Source organism: Stegostoma tigrinum, chromosome 5 (assembly GCF_030684315.1).
Source record: "Stegostoma tigrinum isolate sSteTig4 chromosome 5, sSteTig4.hap1, whole genome shotgun sequence".
Lineage (NCBI taxonomy): Eukaryota > Metazoa > Chordata > Chondrichthyes > Orectolobiformes > Stegostomatidae > Stegostoma > Stegostoma tigrinum.
This window is the reverse complement of record NC_081358.1, coordinates 118,021,402-118,043,582: the sequence shown is the minus strand read 5'-3', so window position 1 is coordinate 118,043,582 and position 22,181 is coordinate 118,021,402. Positions and strand designations below refer to the sequence as shown.

At 41.6% G+C, this 22,181-nt stretch overlaps 1 protein-coding gene across 1 annotated transcript in view; it reads left to right on the top strand.

Annotated features, from left to right (window-relative positions):
* The window catches only part of LOC125451748 (centrosomal protein of 192 kDa-like), a 214,670-nt gene that overhangs the window by 72,553 nt on the left and 119,936 nt on the right, over nt 1-22,181 (top strand). Inside the window, exons 26-31 of the mRNA XM_059646356.1 lie at nt 1,922-2,137; nt 2,339-2,462; nt 7,029-7,162; nt 11,459-12,692; nt 15,637-15,724; nt 18,627-18,741. Coding sequence (XP_059502339.1) covers nt 1,922-2,137; nt 2,339-2,462; nt 7,029-7,162; nt 11,459-12,692; nt 15,637-15,724; nt 18,627-18,741 — 1,911 coding nt within the window. The remainder of the gene's footprint in view (nt 1-1,921; nt 2,138-2,338; nt 2,463-7,028; nt 7,163-11,458; nt 12,693-15,636; nt 15,725-18,626; nt 18,742-22,181) is intronic.

The following is a 22,181-nucleotide window of genomic DNA, read 5'->3' as shown; positions in this document are numbered from 1 at the left end:
CTTTGGTAATTCACTCACTACTACCATTAATGAAATTATGTATCATAGAACATAGAACAATACAGTGCAGAACAGGCCTTTCGGCCCTCGATGTTGCACCGTCCTGTGAACTAATCTAAGTCCCTTCCCCCCCCCCCCCTGCTGTGACACTGCCAATCTTGTTGGCACTGAATTGTATTGTTCCCTCTTAAATTTCAAGAATGCCTGCTGGAGCAGGAGTTCAGTAATCTCTCTCTCTTTTTTTTGTGTAAACAGTAAACTGAATTGATTTTTTTTTTCTTCTGTAGTGTGCGTAGGGAATTCCAAGTATCTGGCTGTCTTGTCACCTCAACATCATTCCAAAAATTGCCAGATGTTGTAGGTTGGATGAAAAATAATGCTTGCACTTCCAAAATTTGTAGGCTTAATAGAGGGGAGTGAAGGGTAACAACATTTAAAGTTTGGAAATTCACTAGCTTTGGAGGTGTCTGGTGAAGTTAGGATTTTTCAGGAAATCCCTTGAAAATGTGATTTAGAATATGAATGATCACTTCCTGGGTGGTGGGGGGTGGGGGGGGAAGCAGTCAAGCAGAGAATCTAAGTCACTGCTAAATTGACAAAATGGGATATAAATAGTGAATAATCATGTGATGGAGGCTGGGTTGTTGCCTAACTCTGTTCTAAAAACATGCAGAGTTCATGGTGAAAAGGACAGATGGCAAAGTAGATGGTAGAGTCCACTTAGCCATTTCCTTACTGAACAGCACAGTGTTTGAAGAGCTGGATGCCTAGTCCTCCTCACTTGTATAATTCATCTGTCTGAATGACCTTTTTTATGTTTTTTGACCTAAACGACTTTTATCTCTTGAATAGTTGCAACAATGCTCTGAATCAAATTGAGGCAGTGTTTTCTCAAATACGCTTTAAAAAGTAGTTTTATGTACCATAGTGGAATTGAAATCACCGACAACCTAAATCTTAAACAGAAGGGTCACATTATTATTCTCCATTTAACCTACCCACTCATCTGTAACTCTTAATTGGTGAATCAGTTAATTAATTTTGAAGCCTCTTCTACTGTTGCAGTAACTTCTCAGCAATGAAAATAAGATGGTTATTGGCTTTTGCCTGCAATGATTTTGTTAAAACTTGGGGTCGTATGAATTCTGGCCTCAGGAGTGACTATGCTATAAGACTTGTAAATAACAGCCAAGCTTTACCAAGTGTTTTTTTGTCAATGATTGTCATACGCAAGTAATAAAGCCTTTTTGATTTCTAGTGCAGTGGAAGTCCATTATCATGCCACAGAACCATGGGCCGCTCTCCGAACGACGATTCATTGGTGTATTTAGCCTAAAGGGTGAAGGGGTGAATTTAAGCCACTTTGATGACCAATTTGTTTGTATTGTTAATCCTGGAGATAAATCAGTTAGTTAAGCAAAGTTAGCCTTCTGACCATCACAAATGCCTGAAGTATCTTTCACCTAAGTTCCTGAAAACTGTAATTTGGGAATAACTTGGGGTAGCCAAGTGCATTCCATGCTGTTAAGTAAATTGATTTCATTAAAATCAAAGTGAAAAATGATGCTGTTCAGATGATAAAGTGGAGTACTTTGCCAGCTATGTTGAATGTGGAGCTATGAATATCTTTGCAAGTTTTAGTTGTTTAGGGTGTATTAAAAGTCTATTCACCTCCATCTCCTCAAATCCTGGATGCTATCTTCAACTACAGTGACGAGTGGTCCACCAGCAAATATAAATGTCACTGCAAAAGGACTCAGTGCAAAAATTGCATTGTGAAATGAGTGACTGCAAACTTTTTGCTGTTTTTAATTAATAGCTATCTTCAGATGCTGCCTACATTTTATTTTACATTTACATTTGACATTTTACTCATCGCACAAAGTTCCTAATTAGAAGTGTCTGCTCATCTTTTGAATAGGATGACAAAATGGATGCAACCTTTACTGAAGGATTGCTTGGAAATGATTCCTGGCAGCTTCCAGCTAATAGCTACTTGATGTTGAGAGCATCAAAGGCGGGGTCTGACTTTATGCAAGGCAGTGAGAGTTATCTCCGTCTCACTCTTGGAGAATTCTTTGGTGAGCGATCAGAGGCTCTTGGATGTCTTGGAGAACAGAACAGTGGCATAAAACGGGTTAGTTCAAGGTTGAAATATTTGCATTTAATTTCTTAACCGTTTAAAAAACCACTGCATCAGTTAAAAGCCTGAATCTTTGAGTAACTAAGAGATGCTCCAAAGTGAGTATTTAAAAATTAGAAATATACAATAAGTTTTTTTCATTTTCTGTAAAAATTTTACATTGGCATTAATGCAGACTATTCCTAAATCTGTTAGCCTTCATTTGGATATTCCATAACATCACCGGAACGGAGAACGCCTGTTGCTTTATTTGAACCTGATTTGTCAAAAGACCACAGCAAAACTCCTGAGCTGTGCAATGACAATGCACTTCATTCAGGTAAACTACAACCTAAAGTTTGTTTGCAACAAAGTTAACTATTCCTTAATAAGTGTGAATGTGATCAAAATAATTTAAAGTTAATGAAAGAAACTGGTTTGTTTCACAATCATATTGAATTGTGTCCAACAGTTAGCGACCCCCTGCAACCACGAAGAGGGAGGAGGAAGATCAGGATGTTTTTGCTTTATAATCTGGAATCCAGTGCTTGAGCTGTTAAACAAGAAGATTGAAAATTTCAAGTCAATACGGAATTGGAAGCATTTTTCAAATGGAAAACTTGATAGGATTGTGGCCAAAGAGCAGTAGAGTGAGAGTAGATTGGTATGGTTTCTTTTTACACTGGGAATGGAAACAGTGGAGTAATTTGGCCACCATCTTAATCTTTCACTCACTCCTCCCTGGATCCAGGGGAGGTGACAAAAGATTGAAAAATTGCAAACAATTACAGAATGGTCAGTTTAACATAAGTGGTTTGGAAGCTTCTAGAGATAATTACTTGGGAAAGAATAAATCACGTGGAAAAAGAGGATCTTTATCAGTAGGGGCATAGTATACAGGAGCAAGGAGGTTATATTGAACTGTGGAAGGCACTTAGCTGGGAATATTGTGTATAGTTGTAGATGCTAGATCTTTAGAAAATGTGTGTTGGAGAGCAGAATTGACTTCTCAGGGACACAAAGCTGCAAATCACAAGTGGGCTGGTTGGAATAGATAGGGAGTTGCCTTTCCCAGTTGTAAAAGGAACAAGAATGAGAGGGCATAGACTTAAAGTGATATGCTAAAGTAGTAACAGTGATGCAACAAAAATGTTTTAATACAGCCGGTAGTTAATGTATGGAATACTCGGCCTGGAAATTTGGTGAGAGTAGGTTCAATTGGGCATTTGAGGGGATTGGATGATTATTTGGACAAAAGTAGTGTGCATGGGTACAGGAGAGAAAGCAGTAGGTGGTGATACTCATTTTAGAATCTGTGCAAGCATGATGGGCTGAATAGTGGTATCCTGCGCCACATCAGTTCTGTGATTTGTGATATCTGCAATATACATTGATATTCAGTTGCTAATGTACGGTTTTTAGTGTTAGAGGAAGACTGTAATGTAGGAGCAGAAGTGGGCCATTCAGCCCATTATGTCTGCTCCACCATTTGATGAGATCATTGCTGATCTAATAATCTTTAACCCCGTTCTCCTGCCTGCCTCTCCTCCTCCTCCCCCCCCCCCCCAAAAAAAAACCCATAAACTCTTGATTCCCTTTACTGATTTGAAAATTTGTGTCTGTCTTAGACTGGAATATATCTCATGTTCCAAAGTCAAATACCTGTGTGGTAAAGAATTTCCGATTCCATGGGGAAACTTTTTTTCTTCTTATCAGTCTTTAAATGTGTGACTCTCTTTTTTTATTTTGGCATCTGGTCTTAGTTTATTTCCTCTCTGGAAAGAATCTTTCCGCATCTACACTGTGTCAAGTCCCCCAGGAATCTTGTGTGTTTGAAATAAGCTCACGTCTCATTATGATCGAGCCCCAGTTTACTTTCTCCTCACAAGACAGCCCCACCATGGCTGGTATCAGCCTAGTGAGCCTTCTCTGAACTGCTACCAATGCTAGCCTCTCTTCCCTTAGATAAGGGGCCCAATCATGAGTTCACAGTATTCCAGCTGTGATCTGCCTTGTGCGTTTTGTATAGTTTCAGCAAAACTTCATACTTTCATGTCCTACGTGGCATTTGGTTGCCTTCATTTGTCTTCCTAACCACCAATCCCCCATTCCGCCCGATCTCCCTCTGAATTGACTGCACTCAGCTCAGAGCCCATCCTGACTTTGCAGTCAAGCCTGCCAGCAAGGGTGGTGTCATTTGGCATGCTGACCTCTGTCACATAAGCAAAACTTCAGTTGTCAGGTAACACCACCTATTTCACCTGAACCATGACAACCCCTTTGAACACCAGGCTACTGTATCCACAACTTTCACTAATCTCTTTTTAGACCTGGTGATTTCTGTATGCAAGGTCATAGTCCCCAAACCCTGCAGAGCCCGCTTCTACCCCTTCTCTAAAATCCACAAACAAAACTGTTTGTTTCTGCCTACTCCTGTCCCACAGAATTCCTCTCTTCCTTCCTCAACACGACTTTTTTGTTTATCCCCTCCCCTTGTCCAGTCCCTTCCCACTTAGATTTTGTGTTTCTTCTGAAAGCAACAAATGCTACAGATCATAGCAAGTCAGACAGCAACCGTAGAGATAGAAAGCTAACACTTCAAATCTAGATGTCTTCAGAGATTCATCTGTGAGTCTTCTGATGCTTTTATGTCAGTTTGCAAATTTCCAGTTCACAGGCTTCAACCACCACCTCTTCACCATAGACGTACAATCCCTTTTGTGTCCAACCCCATCAAGATGGTCTCAGTGCTCCGTGTTTCTTCTGGAAAAAGGTCTAAATCATCACTCTCTACCATCAACCTCCTCTGCCTGGCTGAGCTTATCCTCACTATGAACAACTTCTGTTTTAGTTCCGCACTTTCTTCAGTTCAAAAGGGTGGCTGTGGGTACCCACATGGAGCACAATTATGCATGTCTCCTTGTTGGGTATGTGAAACGTTCTTTTGGTCGGGTCCTACTCTGTCTTCCACTAGTATGTTGATGACATCAGTGCTGCTTCCCCTTCTCATCTGAAATTGGAAAAGTTTTATCCATCGTGCTTCCAATTTCCACCCTGCTTAACCTCTGTTGAGAACAGAAGTTGGAGAGGGAACAGGAAATTCAACCCTTTTGAGCACAGTCTGCAATTTAATATGATCATGGCTGATCTTATGCTGGTCACTCCTTCACCTGGTCCAACACTGACTTTTCGCTTCCCTTCCTCAGTATCTCTGTTTCCATTTCTGAAGATAGTCTAGCAGAATTTGTGGATAGAGCAACAGCTGTACTTTTTCAAGTCCAATTTTTTTGTATTTGGAACTTCAAAGGAGAGTCACTGGACTATGAAATATTCACTCTGTTCTGTTGGTCGTGGATGTTTCCAAAAGTGCTGAGTTTCTTCATCATTTATTGTTATTTCAAATCTCCAGCATCTGCTGTCTTTGACTTTGACTTTCATATGGCTGATCTGATTGTCTCCATTCCATATGTCCCCAAACTCTCTGACTCCCTTGTTGGTCAAGTCTTTTCCCCAGGGCACGATTGACTGCCACGAGGGGTCATAGTTTTAAGGTGTTAGGAAGAAGGTATAGAGGAGACGTCAGAGGGAGGTTCTTCACCCAGAGAGTTGTGAGCATATGGAATAGTTTGCCAGTGATAGTCGCGGAAGCAGAGTCATTCGTGACATTTAAGCGACTGCTGGACGTGCACATGGACAGCAGTGAATTGAGGGGAATGTAGGTTAGGTTATTTCCTTTTTGGATTAGGATTATTCCACTGCACAATATCGTGGGCCGAAGGGCCTGTACTGTGCTGTATTTTTCTGTTTTTCTGTCTCTGCCTTAAAAGTATTCAATGACCCTGTCTTCTCTTCTCTCTGGGGTAGCAGGTTCTAAAGAACAAATCCTCTGAGGGAAATATGTTCCCCTCATTTCTGTTTTAAGTGGGGATTCCGCTTTTTATTTTAAAATAGTGCCTTTTGAGTTCTGGTCTCCCTCGGGCATCCTTTCAGAACACTCCTTGTTGATTTCCTCAGGAGATCATGTTTCAGTGACTTCTTCACGTAAATTCCAGTGGATTTGGGCCCATTCTGACCAACCTTTCCTTGTAAGCTTAGCTCCTTCATCACTGCTATCAGTCAAGTGAGCCTCTGCTGAGGTGCTTCAATTGTATTTCAGACCTTCCTTAAGAGACCAAAACTGTATATGGTATTAAAGACGGAGCCTGATCAATGATCTATGCCAATAAATTTACCCTAAGCAAGAATTTAACTCTTAATTTCTCGAAATTCTGCTACTTCGTCATTTTAGACAACTTAGATGCTGCCACTTCTATGTAACTGAAGGGATTTAATGGTTAAATCATCAATATTTCCGAGGCCATGGTCATTTCTTGTTCAAAGTTAAGTGTTTTGGAGGCTAATTGAAATTTGTTTACATTTGGACAAGTTTATCAACAGATGTTTGCCATTCAGTTTTTACCCTGATGTGTGTGCGAATAGTTTGGTTTATTCCATTTTACGCTCTTAATGTTAAAACTAAATCTGTAGCATTGTATGCTTGTCAGTGAGGGACTACCTCGTTAAAAACTGGAAAGTACAATATGATCTACAGAGTCAGATTTCGGTCTGAAATTTGACTTAGCCAACGATAACGTCAGCGGGGCTCATGAGGCATGGAAAATCTTTTGCATGCAATAGGTGATTAAGGTCAGCATATACTGACCGTGTGGGGTAGAGGCATTGAGGAGGGAGTTGTTTATTTAGAAATAAATAATATTCAGAGTTGTTGGGTGAAGGAAGGAGAATGGTCTAAGCTGAGGTGTTTATGCAGACATAATCTGAACGGTTTACTGCTGCACTACAACAATTTTGAGTCCTTTCCTGTGCAGTGTAAATTATAAAACGTCAAGGACTTTGTTTTTGCCAGCAGCGCTGAGATGCCCGGATCAAGAAACTACAGCAGAAATTTCAGCTGCATCTCTAAGTGATGAGCAAACTGAAAATGACAAATTTCAAATTGACCAGGAAGTAAGTTTAAGAATTTCCATGAATGCAAGTGAGGTCAGTACACTTTTTTTATTACTGGCTTGATATGTGAATGGAATGTCTTGAGATTTAAATTTAACTTCTGTTCGTGGCCAGTTAACCTGCTCATTAAACTATCCAGTAACACTAGCTGTGAGTGACCATAATATGACACAGCTCCTCAAAATGGAGGGTTACATAGTTGATTCTGAGACTTCGGTCCTGAATCTGCTAAGAGGAAATGATAATAGTTTGAGCTGTGAGTTGACTAGGATAGGGAAATGTTACTTCAAGGGATGATACGGGAAGGACTGTGCAAACGTTCAAAGAGCACATGGATGAACTGGAACAAATGTTCATTCTTATCAGGCACAAAAGTAAAACAGAAAAGGTGGTCAAGACATGGCCCGTATGGAAAATTAGAGAAAGTATTCATCCCAAGGAAAGAACTGGGATAAAAGTGTGCTGAAAACAAAACAGACTAAAGAGTTAGGAGTAGTTTTAAAATTGAGGAGGACAAAGAGATTGATTTACGAAAAGAGAAAATAAACTACCAGAGTAAGCTTGTGGGCAATGTGGGAACATTTACAGTCAGTTGGGATAACTGAGATTGAAGACAAATGTCAGTCCCATACATTCAGAAGGGAGACTTTTATTGGGAAACATAGAAATTACTGACCAACAAAACAAAGACTTTTGGTTCTGTGCTAATGGGAACTGCAAATGCTGGAGAATCCAAGATAATGAAATGTGAGGCTGGATGAACACAGCAGGCCCAGCAGCATCTCAGGAGCACAAAAGCTCACGTTTTGGGCCTACACCCTTCATCAGAGAGGGGGATGGGGTGAGGGTTCTGGAATAAATAGGGAGAGAGGGGGGAGGTGGACTGAAGATGGATAGAAAAGAAGATAGGTGGTAGGGAGGGGATAGGTCAGTCCGGGGAAGACGGACAGGTCAAAGGGGTGGGATGAGGTTAGTAGGTAGGAGATGGAGGTGCAGCTTGGGGTGGGAGGAAGGGATGGGTGAAAGGAAGAACAGGTTAGGGAGGCAGAGGCAGGTTGGACTGGTTTTGGGATGCAGTGGGTAGAGGGGAGGAGCTGGGCTGGTTGTGTGGTGCAGTGGGGGGAGGGGACGAACTGGGCTGGTTTTGGGATGCAGTGGGGGAAGGGAGATTTTGAAGCTGGTGAAGTCCACATTGATACCATTGGGCTGCAGGATTCCCAAGCGGAATATGAGTTGCTGTTCCTGCAACCTTTGGGTGGCATCATCGTGGCACTGCAGTAGGCCCATGATGGACATGTCATCTAAAGAATGGGAAGGGGAGTGGAAATGGTTTGCGACTTGGAGGTGCAGGCGTTTATTGCAAAGCGGTCCCCAAGCCTCCGCTTGGTTTCCCCAATGTAGAGGAAGCCACACCGTGTACAGTGGATGCAGTATACCACATTGGCAGATGTGCGGGTGAACCTCTGCTTAATATGGAAAGTCATCTTGGGGCCTGAGATAGGGGTGAGGGAGGAGGTGTGGGGGCAAGTGTAGCATTTCCTGCCGTTTGCAGTCTTCCTCCAACACTTCCGCCATCTACAATCCAACCCCACCACCCAAGACATTTTTCCATCCCCACCCCTGTCTGCTTTCCGGAGAGACCACTCTCTCCGTGACTCCCTTGTTCACTCCACACTGCCCTCCAACCCCACCACACCCGGCACCTTCCCCTGCAACCGCAGGAAATGCTACACTTGCCCCCACACTTCCTCCCTCACCCCTATCCCAGGCCCCAAGATGACTTTCCACATTAAGCAGAGGTTCACCTGCACATCCGCCAATGTGGTCTACTGTACCTGGTGTGGCTTCCTCTACATTGGGGAAACCAAGCGGAGGCTTGGGGACCGCTTTGCAGAACACCTCCGCTCGGTTCGCAATAAACAACTGCACCTCCCAGTCGCGAACCATTTCCACTTGCCTTCCCATTCTTTAGATGACATGTCCATCATGGGCCTCCTGCAGTGCCACAATGATGCCACCCAAAGGTTGCAGGAACAGCAACTCATATTTGGCTTGGGAACCCTGCAGCCCAATGGTATCAATGTGGACTTCACCAGCTTCAAAATCTCTCCGTTCCCCCACTGCATCCCCAAACCAGCCCAGTTCGTCCCCTCCCCCCACTGCACCTCACAACCAGCCCAGCTCTTCCCCTCTACCTACTGCATCCCAAAACCAGTCCAACCTGTCCCTGCTTCCCTTACCTGTTCTTCCTCTCACCCATCCCTTTCTCCCACCCCAAGCCGCACCTCCATCTCCTACCTACTAACCTCATCCCACGTCCTTGACCTGTCCGTCTTCCTTGGACTGACCTATCCCCTCCCTACCTCCCCACCTATACTCTCTCCACCTATCATCTTTTCTCTCCATTTTCGGTCCGCCTCCCCCTCTCTCCCTAGTTATTCCAGAACCCTCACCCCATCCCCCTCTCTGATGAAGGGTGTAGGCCCTAAACGTCAGCTTTTGTGCTCCTGAGATGCTGCTGGGCCTGCTGTGTTCATCCAGCCTCACCATTTCATTACTTTGGTTCTGTGCTCACCAAGGAGGACGCCAGTAAGATACTAGAAATGTTGGGGAACTGAAGTGAGAGGGAGGAACTAAAGGAAAATCAGTATTTATAGAGAAATAGTGTTAGAGAAATTGTTTGGATTGGTAGCTGATAAAACCTCAGGACCTGATAACCTATATCCAAGAGTACTTCAAACATCTCTGGAGATTGTTGGTCAGCTTCCAATAGAGTGGAACAGTTCCTACAGTTAATGTGATCTCTCTATGAAGAGAGGCAGAGAGAAAATTGGGAATTTATAGCTCAGTCACATGGACAGTGGTGGGGAAAATGTTAGAATTCATGTTAAAAATAAATTAACAGAGCACTTGGAAAACAGTGGCAAGATTGGAGTCAGCATGAATTTAAGAAAAGAATTTCTGATTATCTTCAACTGTACCGGAATTTGTGGAGAATGTAACTAGTAGAGTTGATGTGGCTGAGCTAAGGACGTACTGTCTTTGGACTCTGAAGGCTTTCGACAAAGTCCTGGATAAGAGATGCATGTGTTAAAAATTAAAACGTGTGGGAGTGGGGGTTAGTGTATTGAACTGGATTGAGAGCTAGTTGGCAGACTGGAAACTGTTGGAATAAACTGGTCTTTTTCCAAATGGCAGCCATTTGACTAATGAGGTGCAAGAACAATCTGTGCTAGGATCCCAGTTATTCACTATATATATTTTTAAGATTTTAGGGGATGAAATGTCATGGATCTGCATAAAAGCTGGGTTGGAAAGTGAACTGTTAGGAGATTGCAAAGATGCTTCAGTGAGATTTGTACAAGCTGAGCTTTTGGGCAAATGCATGGCAGATGGAGTACAACGTGAATAAGAATGAGGTTATCACTTTTCAGTCGTGGAAAACAGGAAGGCACGTTATCATCTGGCCTTAAGTTGAGAGGGGGATGTGCAGTGAGATCTGGTTGTCTTCGTACACCAGTCACTGCAGGTAAGCATGCAGGTCCACCTGGCAACAAAGAAAAATTGTATGTTGGCCCTCATTGAGAGGGGATTTGGGTGTAGGAGCGGGAATGCAATGCTGCAACTGTACAGCACCTTGGTGAGACCAAATGTACAATATCGTGTTCAGTTGTGCTCTGTTAGCTGAGGAAGGACATTCTGGTTATGGAGAAAATGCAAAGAAGGTTCACCAGACTAAATCCAGGAATGGCAAGCCTGACTTATAAAGAGAGACTGGATCGATTAGGATTAAGATCGCCAGAGTTCAGAATGAAGTGGGGAGATCCTATGGAAATCGAAGATTCGACAGGACTAGAGAGTAGATGCAGGAAGGATGTTCCCAATGTTGGCTAAATCCTAGAACCAGGGCTGTATGGAAACTGGGTACCCCATTTAGGAATGAGACAACAAGAAATTTCCATAGGCTTGCTGCACTCTGGGTGAAGAGAAATCTCATCACCCAGAGTCTTAAGCATGTGGAATTTGCTAGCATAGAATGGATTTGAAGCCAAAATATTGCTCTATGATTTCAAAAGGGAGTTGGGCTTAAAGGCATGAAAGGTTAAGGAGGTGTTAGCAGGAGCAGGGTATTGAGTTGGAAGATCAGCCGTGACTATGATGAATGGTAGAATGAGCTCAAGGCATTGAATGGCCTACCTGCACTCCTGTTTTCTATGTTTCCATGTTTATATGACCTGCTGAGTAAAAGCTTGTATTCAGACCAACATTTAAGTATTTGCTTTAACTTGTGCATCTAAAATGTAGCTCAAAGTTGCTTTTCTTTCATAGAATAAACGGTGTTCGAGGTCACCTGTGAAAGCTGAAGAACCTAGAGCGTACAACGGTACAGATTCTGTTTTAAGTATAAGTACAATTGCTTCAGCCATAGCTGATGCTTCGGTGAGTGCTGATCCTGCTCAGTTAGCTGCAATGATTTTGGAACTTTCTAATAAGAACAGGAAGAAAAGTGAGCCTGCAGCTATAAGCAGAACACCAAATGTGCAATTACAGGACCAGAAAAGCAATATGAAAGATTTGGGTGTTACATTGGACAAGGGTCATGAAAGATCTGAGACCAATGAGAATGAAGTTCCAAAACCTGAATTTAAACCAGTGCCAGAATCTGCTTTTACTTGCTGTTCAGATTCTGTTGGTTTCTGTGAAAATTGCAGGAATTCTCATAGCATGTTGAATTCATCTTCAGAAAAATCCTGCTTAAGGAGAACCAGCAAGGAGAAAAATAAGAAATTGGTGCTTTCAAATGAAGAGTTGTGCCAAATTAATCCAATAAGCAACAGTTGCTGTTGCAAATCAGAAAATAGTTGTCTGTCAGTCAAATTAGGTAAGGATGCAAACAGACCACATGCTCAAAATGAAATTACAGAAACCTGTGCATTTGAGTCAAATAGATTTCCTGATCCCAAATGTGGCAGCAGCCAGTTCACTGATATAAAGTGGATGACAGAAGAGGGATTTGTTAACAACAGAGCTTTTTCAAATGGAAATACGACCAGTGACTTGGCAAATATAAACCGTACTATTTCTGTGGTGGAGAAAGATGAAGAATCTCCTTCAGCTGTTTCAGAGAAACTTCATGTCCAGAAGAAAGAGAATGAAGCTTGCTTGGATAAAGCGTTTTATAAAGCAAAGATTGAAAGAGTGTCTGAGATGGCACAAAAAAGTGTTGAGAAAATGTCTTCGGAAACTTGTGAGAGTGTGTTAAGAATAGTACACAATGATTTCAAAGTCCCCGTTTCTCTAGAACCCACTGCTGTTCATGGTATGACACTGAATAATTCCAGTTTGCATCGTCCAAAATTGCATTCCACTGGATCAGTGGAGCAAAGATTTCGGGATTTGACAAGCAAGGCAATGGGTGAAGACGATCGAGAGATGCATGTAATTTCAAAGCTCCAAGAAGGGACAGATGAACGAAAGAACTCCAATTTCAACGATGAGGAAGCAAGTGTCAACTTTCACCAACATGATCAGGCACCAGTTGCACCAAAAAACCACACTGCTGGTAAGCAGTCACTAAACAATTGTGCTCTTTGCTTTTGAATAATATTACTGTCATTTCAAATTTTTTCAGTTTTTTTGGGCTAACTTTTTAAAACTATGTAGCATTGAACTGTAGATTTTAGATTAGCCTATAACTTATCAAGTCTTAAGTTTGCCAAAAAATCCTATTTGCTTCAGCAGCCCTTTTGTCTGCCAGTGTACATAGAGTTCTTGCTAAACATCATGCTGAAATTCTCACTCTTGGTTTCGAATTCCTCCATGGTCATGTTCCTCCCAATTTCTACAGTCTCCTGTGTGCTACAGTGCTCTGATCTTTTGATTCTGGCCTTTTGCAAATAATCAAATTTGTCATACCTCCATTTGGTCATGTCTTCATTTATCTGGGCTTCAAGCTGTAGGGTAGGCTTTCATTCCCTGACTTTGTGCTTTTTTTAAAAAATGATCTTTTAAAGCCTGCCTCTTTGACATAGGTTTTTGGTTAACCTGACCTAATGCCTTGATAGGTGGTTGGCATTTTTATAACGCTTCTGCAAATGCTGAAAGGTGTTCTAAGTCAAAATTGAATAAATCACTTGGGAATACACTCTATTGTAAATTGAATGATCCCAGCTGATGATTTCAGATTGGGCAAGATCCCAGAGTGAAACCTGATTTGATAGCTTGTGTGTTTAAATTTTTGTAGTTCCTCACTGGTGTTTTGTCGCCTGAACATGTTTTTGCAGCTGTTGGTGTTTTTTTTAAAAGAAAAAGTGCAAGTCTATTACAGGAAATAAAATCTAAAATCTAAAATCTCTATTCAGAAAGGTCTTAATATAAAGAGCAAAGCAGAGTTTGAACTAATTTTCTTTTAAAAAGATATTTGATCCCAAAGGAATGTTACCGCGATCTTGGCTCTGAATTTCTTTCTTAACTGAGACCTTGCAGATTTGATGGCTGAGAGTCATAGAACATAGAATACAGCGCAGTACAGGCCCTTCGGCCCTCAATGTTGCGCCAACCTGTGAACTAATCTAAGCCCCTGCCCCTACACTATCCCATCATCCTCCATATGCTTATCCAAGGACTGTTTAAAATGCCCCTAATATGGCTGAGTTAACTACATTGGCAGGCAGGTCATTCCACACCCTTACCACTCCGAGTATAGAAGCTGCCTCTGACATCTGTCTTAAATCTATCACCCCTCGATCTGTAGCTATGCCTCCTTTACAAGCTGAAGTCATCATCCTCAGAAAAAGACTCACCAGTTCACCCTATCTAATCTCTGATCATCTTGTATGTCTCTATTAAATCCCCTCTTCGCCTCGTTCTCTCCAATGAGAACAGACCCAAGTCCCTCAGCCTTTCTTCATAGGGTCTGCGCTCCATACGAGGCAACATCCTGGTAAATCTGCTCTGCACCTTTTCCAATGCTTCCACATCCTTCCTGTAATGAGGCGACCAGAACTGCACTCAATATTCCAAATGAGGCCACACTAGCATTTTGTACAGTTGCAGCATGACATCACGGCTCCGGAACTCAACCCCTCTACCAATAAAACCTACACACAGTAAGCCTTCTTAACAGCACTATCAACCTGGGGAGCAGCTTTCAGGGATCTATGTACATGGACACCAAGATCCCTCTGCACATCCACACTGCCAAGAATCTTTCCATTGGCCCAGTATTCTGCCTTTTTATTATTATTCCCAAAGTGAATCACCTCCCATTGATCTGTATTGAACTCCATTTTCCACCTATAAGCCCAATTCTGCAGTTTATCCAAGTCTCCCTGCAACAGTCTTCCACACTGTCCACCACTCCACCGACTTTAGTGTCATCTGCAAACTTACTAACCCATCCACCTATGCCTGCGTCCAAGTCATTTATAAAAAATGACAAACAGCAGTGGTCCCAAAACAGATCCTTGAGGCACACCACTGGTAACCAGACTCAAGGCTGAATATTTTCCATCAACCACCACTCGTTGCCTTCTTACAGAAAGCCAGTTTCTAATCCAAACTGCTAAATCTCCCTCCATCCCGTGCCTCTGTATTTTCTCCAATAGCCTACCATGTGGAACCTTATAAAAGGCTTCACTGAAGTCCATGTACACCACGTCAACTGCCCTACCCTCATCCACATGCTTGGTCACCTTCTCAAAAAACTCGAGTTTAGAGACACGACCTGCCCTCGACAAATCCATACTGACTATCTCCAATCAAATTTCTTCTGACATAAGTTTCATTTCAGATCTGGCTGCTTTAAAATGTTTGTCAACCCCTTCAGCTTGGAAACTTCACAAACTGAAATCTTTCTGCTAGAGAGAAACGTTTTTCTCTTGAACTGAACTCGAGCCTAGTGGCCCCTGATCTGCTTTGACTGCCATAAAAGTTTGATTTTATAACTAGTTAATCAATTAACAACACAAATTTTTGTGACTTAATTGTAGTGCCTATGTCTTCGCGAAAACCATGTATATAGTTCCTGTTACAAACTACTTTTTGAATCATCAGAATTTTTTAGAACAAGCCTTCTCAGAACTGAAATCGCACACCTATTTTACCTTGACTTCAAAATCCAAATTGTCAAATGATGATCTTGATAGCATGTTAAAACTGTACATCAGTGTATGATGAGGTGCAGCTAATGCAGGTGATTGTTAATAGTTAAGAAATTTGCTGACAATACATGTTTTTAGGAAGAAAAATACTTTGCAATTATTTACACAAAGAAACAGTAAGCAACATATATAGCGAAATATAAGAAACCTTGCATTTACTGAATAAATTTAATTGCTTCTGAGTTCATTTGATGAACTGAGACAAATAATAAACTGAATTAAAATACATTTATCTCTTGTCGCCCTGTGCGTTGGTGTTTTTAGTCTAATCTGTATTATAAATATTTAGATGTATTAAACATATAACTCTAAACTGAAATTCACTAGTTTTTTTTCTCATTATAGATCATGGCTGTGCAGCAGACCAACTAAATTTGAAGCCCTTGACTCATTCGTCACCAGGCCAAGTATCAGATTTCCAAACGTCCACAAGGTAGATAGTTGTCACACAGAAAAAAGTAGTGTAATGGTGACTGCGTAACCATTGTTGATTTTTGTTGTTGCTTCAGAACCCATCTTATTTAGTAATGCCCTTCAGGAAAGAAAATCCATCACCCTTGCCTGCATGTGACTCCAGATCCCCACAGAAGTGTTAACTATTAACAACGCTCTAAAGTAGCTAAATATGCTCATCAGTTTGAGGACAATTTGAGGGAGTGCATCAAATGCTGAAATTGACACATCACATGAAAGAAGGAAGGCAAAAAAGTCCCAGTGTAATTTAATCTTTTGTCTGGCATTAACTGCAAGTGGCAGGTAAATATGGCGATTCCTAATCAATTGGATGCCTTTCCGTTCCAAAGACCAGAGTACTTTCATCTTTTGCTTTGCCATGAATTCAAGTTCTAGGATGGCCAGCTAGGAGTTAGTTGCCCAACTGTACTAAATTGTCTGCTCCCCTGATAATGGAACTAATCTCCGATGCTTATTGTCTTGCCAGTGAGATCGTATAAGTTAATTAAATGTATCCATGCTTTTGTAGGAAATGGGGTCGGAGAGTTCTTCGAATAGGAAATACTTAACCATTTTTGATTTCGCGGTATTTGTTCATGTACTCTTTAACTTAGAAAGCACCCTTGAAACATGAGGAACCTTCTCTCTTCCTGGTGGTTCAGCTAATGAATTTGGTGCTCTGTATAAAACTGCACCAAATGTACATACACAATTAGCAAATCCCAGATTCTGTTTTTGGTTGAGGTGACCTTGGCTCTGATGCCAATAGGTACCCATTCTTGTAGCTGTCAGAAACGGAAAAGTTGACCAGAAAAACTCTAATTACTATCCAAGGTTCCATGCTGAGAAGTGTGGGGCAGTGATCTTTGGATGAGGATGAGATCCAGCTCAGCCATTTTTTCCCCCTTGTCCATTTCCAACAGTTTAAATAGTTTGGTTATTAACTGTGTTTACATGAAAAATATCTACAGAGCCAAGTTCTGAAACTTGACCAGTTTCTGTAGTAACACAGCCTACAGGAAAAGAAGGATGAACGTGGTTACAGTAATGGAAGAATTCCTTATCTTTTGAATTATGTCCTACTTGTGATTGTCATGGATCACTGCTTTTGTACCGTATTTTGTTCTTTGAGCCAATCCAGACTGAGCAGAAAGGTGTCAGATTTCTGAATACAATTCTTTCAAGCATTCCAGCTAATCATTCAAAAATTATGGTAACTTGCCAGTTAATTCTCCAACACTCTTCTGATTGCACCTTTCAAATCAGATACTTCAACCATCTACAGTGGCAGGCAGCAGATGCACTGCAGGATAGTGACCTGCTAGTTCCACTCCAGGTGGCCCCCCCCAACTGGACATGGAACTGTTGTAATTTCTTCATTGTTGCTGGGCCAAAATAGTGGAAATCTCTTCTTAACAGTACTGTTGGTATATGCACCCTCCAATGACTGGATTTCAAGAAGGCAGCTCACCACCTCCTTCATGTTATGGATGGGCAATAAATGCTGGCCCACATCCCTTGAAGAAATGAAGTGAACCTACAAATTTTCTAAGTAATTAGAACTGAGCCTTTTGAATGGAGTCAAACGGCAAGCGCAGTTCAGGTGAATGTGATGTGACCTTTTTATTATAAGGTGATTTGAGTATCCTAGCTAAGATGTCTTTGTGCAGTTATGTGGAGTCTTGTTAGATCACACCCAGGATTGTTATGTATAGTTTTGATCTCCTTGTCCATGGAATATTGTACTTGTTTCAGAGGGAGTGCAACAAAGCCTCCCCAAGCTGATTCCTGTGGCAGAAAGATTTTTAAAACTGCCTGAGCCTGCCTTCTCATCTTCCTCCACTCAGCAGAATGTAGAATGTTCTTAGAGGGGTCGACAGACTGAATGGTGAAAGGAAGTTTCACTTCTCTAGGAGAGCCTAGAGCAAGGGACCTATTCTCTGGGTGATGGCAGGACTGAGATAAGGAGGCATTTCTTTGTCCTAAGGAATCTCTTAGAAGCTTCTGCTGCAGAGGACGTTGGAAGGTAATTGGTTGAGTATGTTCAAGACTCAGATTAATAGATGTCATTTGCCTTTAAAATGAGAAAGCAATGATTTGTGGGAAGAATAGAAAACTTGTGCTCAAGTAGATGAGTTGCAAACTCTCAGATTCAGGAGTAGGCAGGCAATCATGTGTTTCTATCTTGAGCAAAATAGCTTGTTCGCCATAATAGCCTGAGGTGACTAGAAGGTAAACTTGGCATCTATTGCATGCCTGATCTCTCAATGGTTTGTTCATTAAAATACCGCAGAATTTAAGTCCTAGAGAGCTGTGGCCCAGCTTAATTTTTGATCTGGAATCTGATCTCTAGTGGGTCAGCAAGTGCTTCTGCTGACTCCCTGTAAAGTGCAACAGACTGAGGAAGGTTACAGTGCCCTGTTGATAAATTTTTATGCATGTTCGCTGCTAAGGCTGTGAACAAGAGAAAATAGTGAGTAATGGAGAACTTCTAGAATTGAAGAAACCATAGATCTTGGCCTTCAGGAAAGGATTTTAAAAAAAAAACATGAGGGGAACAAAGTATCTCAATTCCCCTGAGATAATGGGAACTGCAGATGCTGGAGAATCCGAGATAACAAAGTGTGGAGCTGGATGAACACAGCAGGCCAAGCAGCATCTTGGGAGCACAAAAGCTGACGTTTCGGGCCTAGACCCCTCAGGTCTAGGACCGAAACGCCAGCTTTTGTGCTGCTAAGATACTGCTTGGCCCGCTGTGTGTATCCAGCTCCACACTTTTTGTTATCTCGGATTCTTCTGTTTTCTGCTTGGTATCTTTTGAAGTGTTGACTTATTGTTGATTTTTGTTCTGTAACTTTTAAAATACATCTTGCCTTTTCCAGCAGTTCCTCCTCATTGACACACTCCAATGCAAACCTTACCAGATTGAGCTATATATCTGGTATTGATGCAACACTACAAAACAGCACTGCCATTGGAAGTCCAGTGAATTCCAAGGTAGGAGAAAGTTGCCTAAACTTGCACTTAATAAATGTGTCTTTGCTGAAGTAGCTTAGATTTTATATAAGCTATTTCAACTCAGTAAAATTTCTCCGGATACTTTATTGTAATGATACTGCAAAAAAAAAATTGACCCTGAACCATGAGATAAGTTGGGAGATGCCCAAAATCAAGGGGGGTGTTTTAAGAGGGAAAGTTTCAGATCTTGGAAAGTAGAAGCTGGAGAGGCATTTGCACGTGGTGAAAAAGTGAAAATTGAAATGTACAAGTCATCGGTTGGAAGTGTGCATATATTTTGGCAAGAGTTGGGATGGCTCGAGTTTAAAAAGGTAAAGATGAATCGTTGAAATATTTGGTTGTGTATTGTCTTAATTTTATAACTATATTTCCAAGAGCAGGTTCATGAATACACTGAAGTACAAATGCGTGTGAGTTAGTGCATGGGCAACAGAGTTTTGGGTGAGCTGTTGGTTGAGTACTAAGTAGACTGGACAGGTAAGTGTTAGAATTCCATTTTAGAGGTACATGAAGAGTATTTCAACAGGAGAAGATCTGAAGCAAGTTGAAGAGGCATCTTTAGATTACAAGTAAACAAGTGAATGTAGCCCAAATATAGAAATGCTACTCATGTACTAATTACAGTGCCTGTTTGGAAGACATTTCACAAACAAAGGATTTGAAGGTCACAACTTCTGACCATGACACACACATTTGATTATAGTCACTGGCTTGAAGAAACAATTAGCATGTGTAGCAAAATGTGACTGCAACTGAGCGCGGGGGGGCGGAGGAGAGGAGAGCAGAAGAAGAAGAAACTTCGTAATCAGCAGTCAGTGAAATGGTATCTGAAAGTCATCTTAACTTGTGTTACTGTTAGGTCTGTTTTTTTGCACACTCAACTCGTGCCTGCTATGTTGTAGGTGACCGAATCGGGATCTGATGCAAGGCCAACATTTTCTCCAACCAAGGACTGAGATGTCATTTGGTTTGGGTACAGCTTGAAACTGACTGTTTCAGACCCTTTTATATAAAATGCTATGAGCCCTGACATCAACCCAGCAATAGTATTGAAAAATAGTGCTCCAGAACTTGCCAGGCATTTGCAAAGTCATGGTAAGGATCATCGACCATGTTATCAGGCAGTACTTCACAATAATTTGCTTATTGACATTGTTTGGGTTCCACCAGTGTTACTCAGGTTCTGACCTCAGTCCAACCTTGGATTAAATATAAACAAAATAAGCTAAATTCCTAGAGATTAAGGTTAATTCTTGATGCCAAGACTACATTTGTTTGGAATATGGTATCACAAAGTTTCTCAACTGAAATCTGGCTGGGGCTGAAGTCTCAAGTGGTTGGAGTCATACCTAGCTTAACAGGTATGACTCCAACCACTTGAAAGTTAGTCACTTCATTCCCAGAATGTCTTGATAAAGAAATGTTGATTAGACTGCTGCTATTTCTAAGTTGACAAGGCGCAAAAACGAGATGAGATGTATCCAAGAATTTTGAAGGAAATGAGTGAAAATTGCAGCAGCGCCATGATCTTCCACCTTGGAGGTGCCAGGAGACTAAGGTGGCAAACGCTTCTGGCTTTCAAGACAGGTTGTAAGGATAAGCCCAGCAATTGCAGACTAGTTAGTTTAACTTCATTCAGGATACAATTAGTAATCACATGGACAAAGATGGGTATTTTAGGAAGAATCCAAATCTAAAGGGGAAATAGCATTATGCAAACTTGCTGGAGTTTCCTTTTTAAAGTGGTAACTAAGCTTTAAGAGTTATGCTGTCCATGTGATAGTCATGGACTTCCAGAAGGTGCTCAACACGGCAGGCTTGAGCAATGTCATATGTAAATGAATAAAAGCGATACAAACAACTTGATATAAAATTTGACTGAGTGATAGGAGACTGGATGATGGCTGAAGAATGTGTTTTTCAGGCTATGGGAAGACTTGCAGTGGAGTTCCCCAGGGCCCTTGATTTTTCCTGATTTTATGTGTAAATAATCCACATCTTGATGTGGGACAATTTCAAATTTCGCAAATGTCATGAAACTTAGAATTGTAAACAATGAGGACAGTATCCCAAAAGAGCTTCCACAGGTTGGAGTGGATGTATTGGTGACAGGTGAGCCTCAGTGTGTGAAGGAGTGCGAGGTGATAAATTTTGGTAGGTAGAAGATTGAAAGATCATATAAAAGAAGGCGTACAATTCTGAAGGCGGGGGTGGTGTGGAAACAAAGGGACTTGTGTATACGTATTAGTTGATAGCTACTAATTTGACTGTCTAGTAGAGATTACTTTCAGATTGAAGATGAGGGCGAAAAGATGACAACTTAAAACTAAACAACCAATAGGAATTCTTAAATCAAATGAAAACTGAAATAAATAAAATAGAGATGCAGGACCAGACAGTGTATTGTACCAAATAATGTGGGAGCCAGTGGGTCTCCTTGTGATTTGTAGTGACCACATCTGTAACAAGTGTTTGGCTGTATGAAGAACTCTGGTTCAGGGTTTGAGTTGGAGTCTGAGCTTTGAACACTGCAAGACATGAGGGAGGGGTAGAGTTACCTGGAAGCTATTTTTGAGGAGGCAGTCACACCCCTTAGATTAACTACCTTTACGTTTAATTCATGCAGTGGTCAGAAACAGGTGAGTACAATATAAAAGCCAGGCCGCTATAGGGATTCAGAAGATAGTGCTGAAGGGGGCTCAACCTTGAGCTTGTCTAACAGTTTTGAAACTCTTGCTCCTTGAGTGGTTGAAAGCAGGGGCTATAGATAGATAGGATGAGCAAATTGACTATTGCACCTTGATACAAGAGCAATTCAAGTGGGGGAAGTAAAGAGAAATGTAATTGTAATTGGGTATAGTATAGCCAAGGGAATGGATACTTTTTTTTTTGGTAGCCAGGATCAAGAGTCCTGAGGGCTGTGTTGCCAGGATCTCCTATTTGGGCTGCCAACCGCCGCGCCGCCCGCCCGCTCTCCTCCTCCTCTCCCCCCCCCCCCCCCCCCCCCCCCCAAAACCAACGGAAGTAGGGAATTTTGCATGCAACTGAAACCACCTCACAACGTAAAGACCTATCCAGAACATTTGTTACACAATTTGCCAGGCTGTTAGTCCCAGCATGAGTCAAGTGGAGCATGTCCCATTGAAATAGCTCCCTTTCTTTCTCCCACACCTCTAAATCTGATTGATCCTGTACCAATTACTTTGTGGTTCTGGAATGATTGTGAGATGGTATTTGGGTTTTGTTTCTTTTGTTTGGGGAAGCAGGTTATGATGGACTCCATTAGGTAACAGGTAATGGATTTGGTGATATGTAGTGAGGCAGACTTAATTAGGGAGCTTGAGGTGAAGGAGCCCCTTTGGTTGTGACTGTAATATGATAGAATTCACCCTGCAGCCTGAGAAGGCAAAGTGGAATCC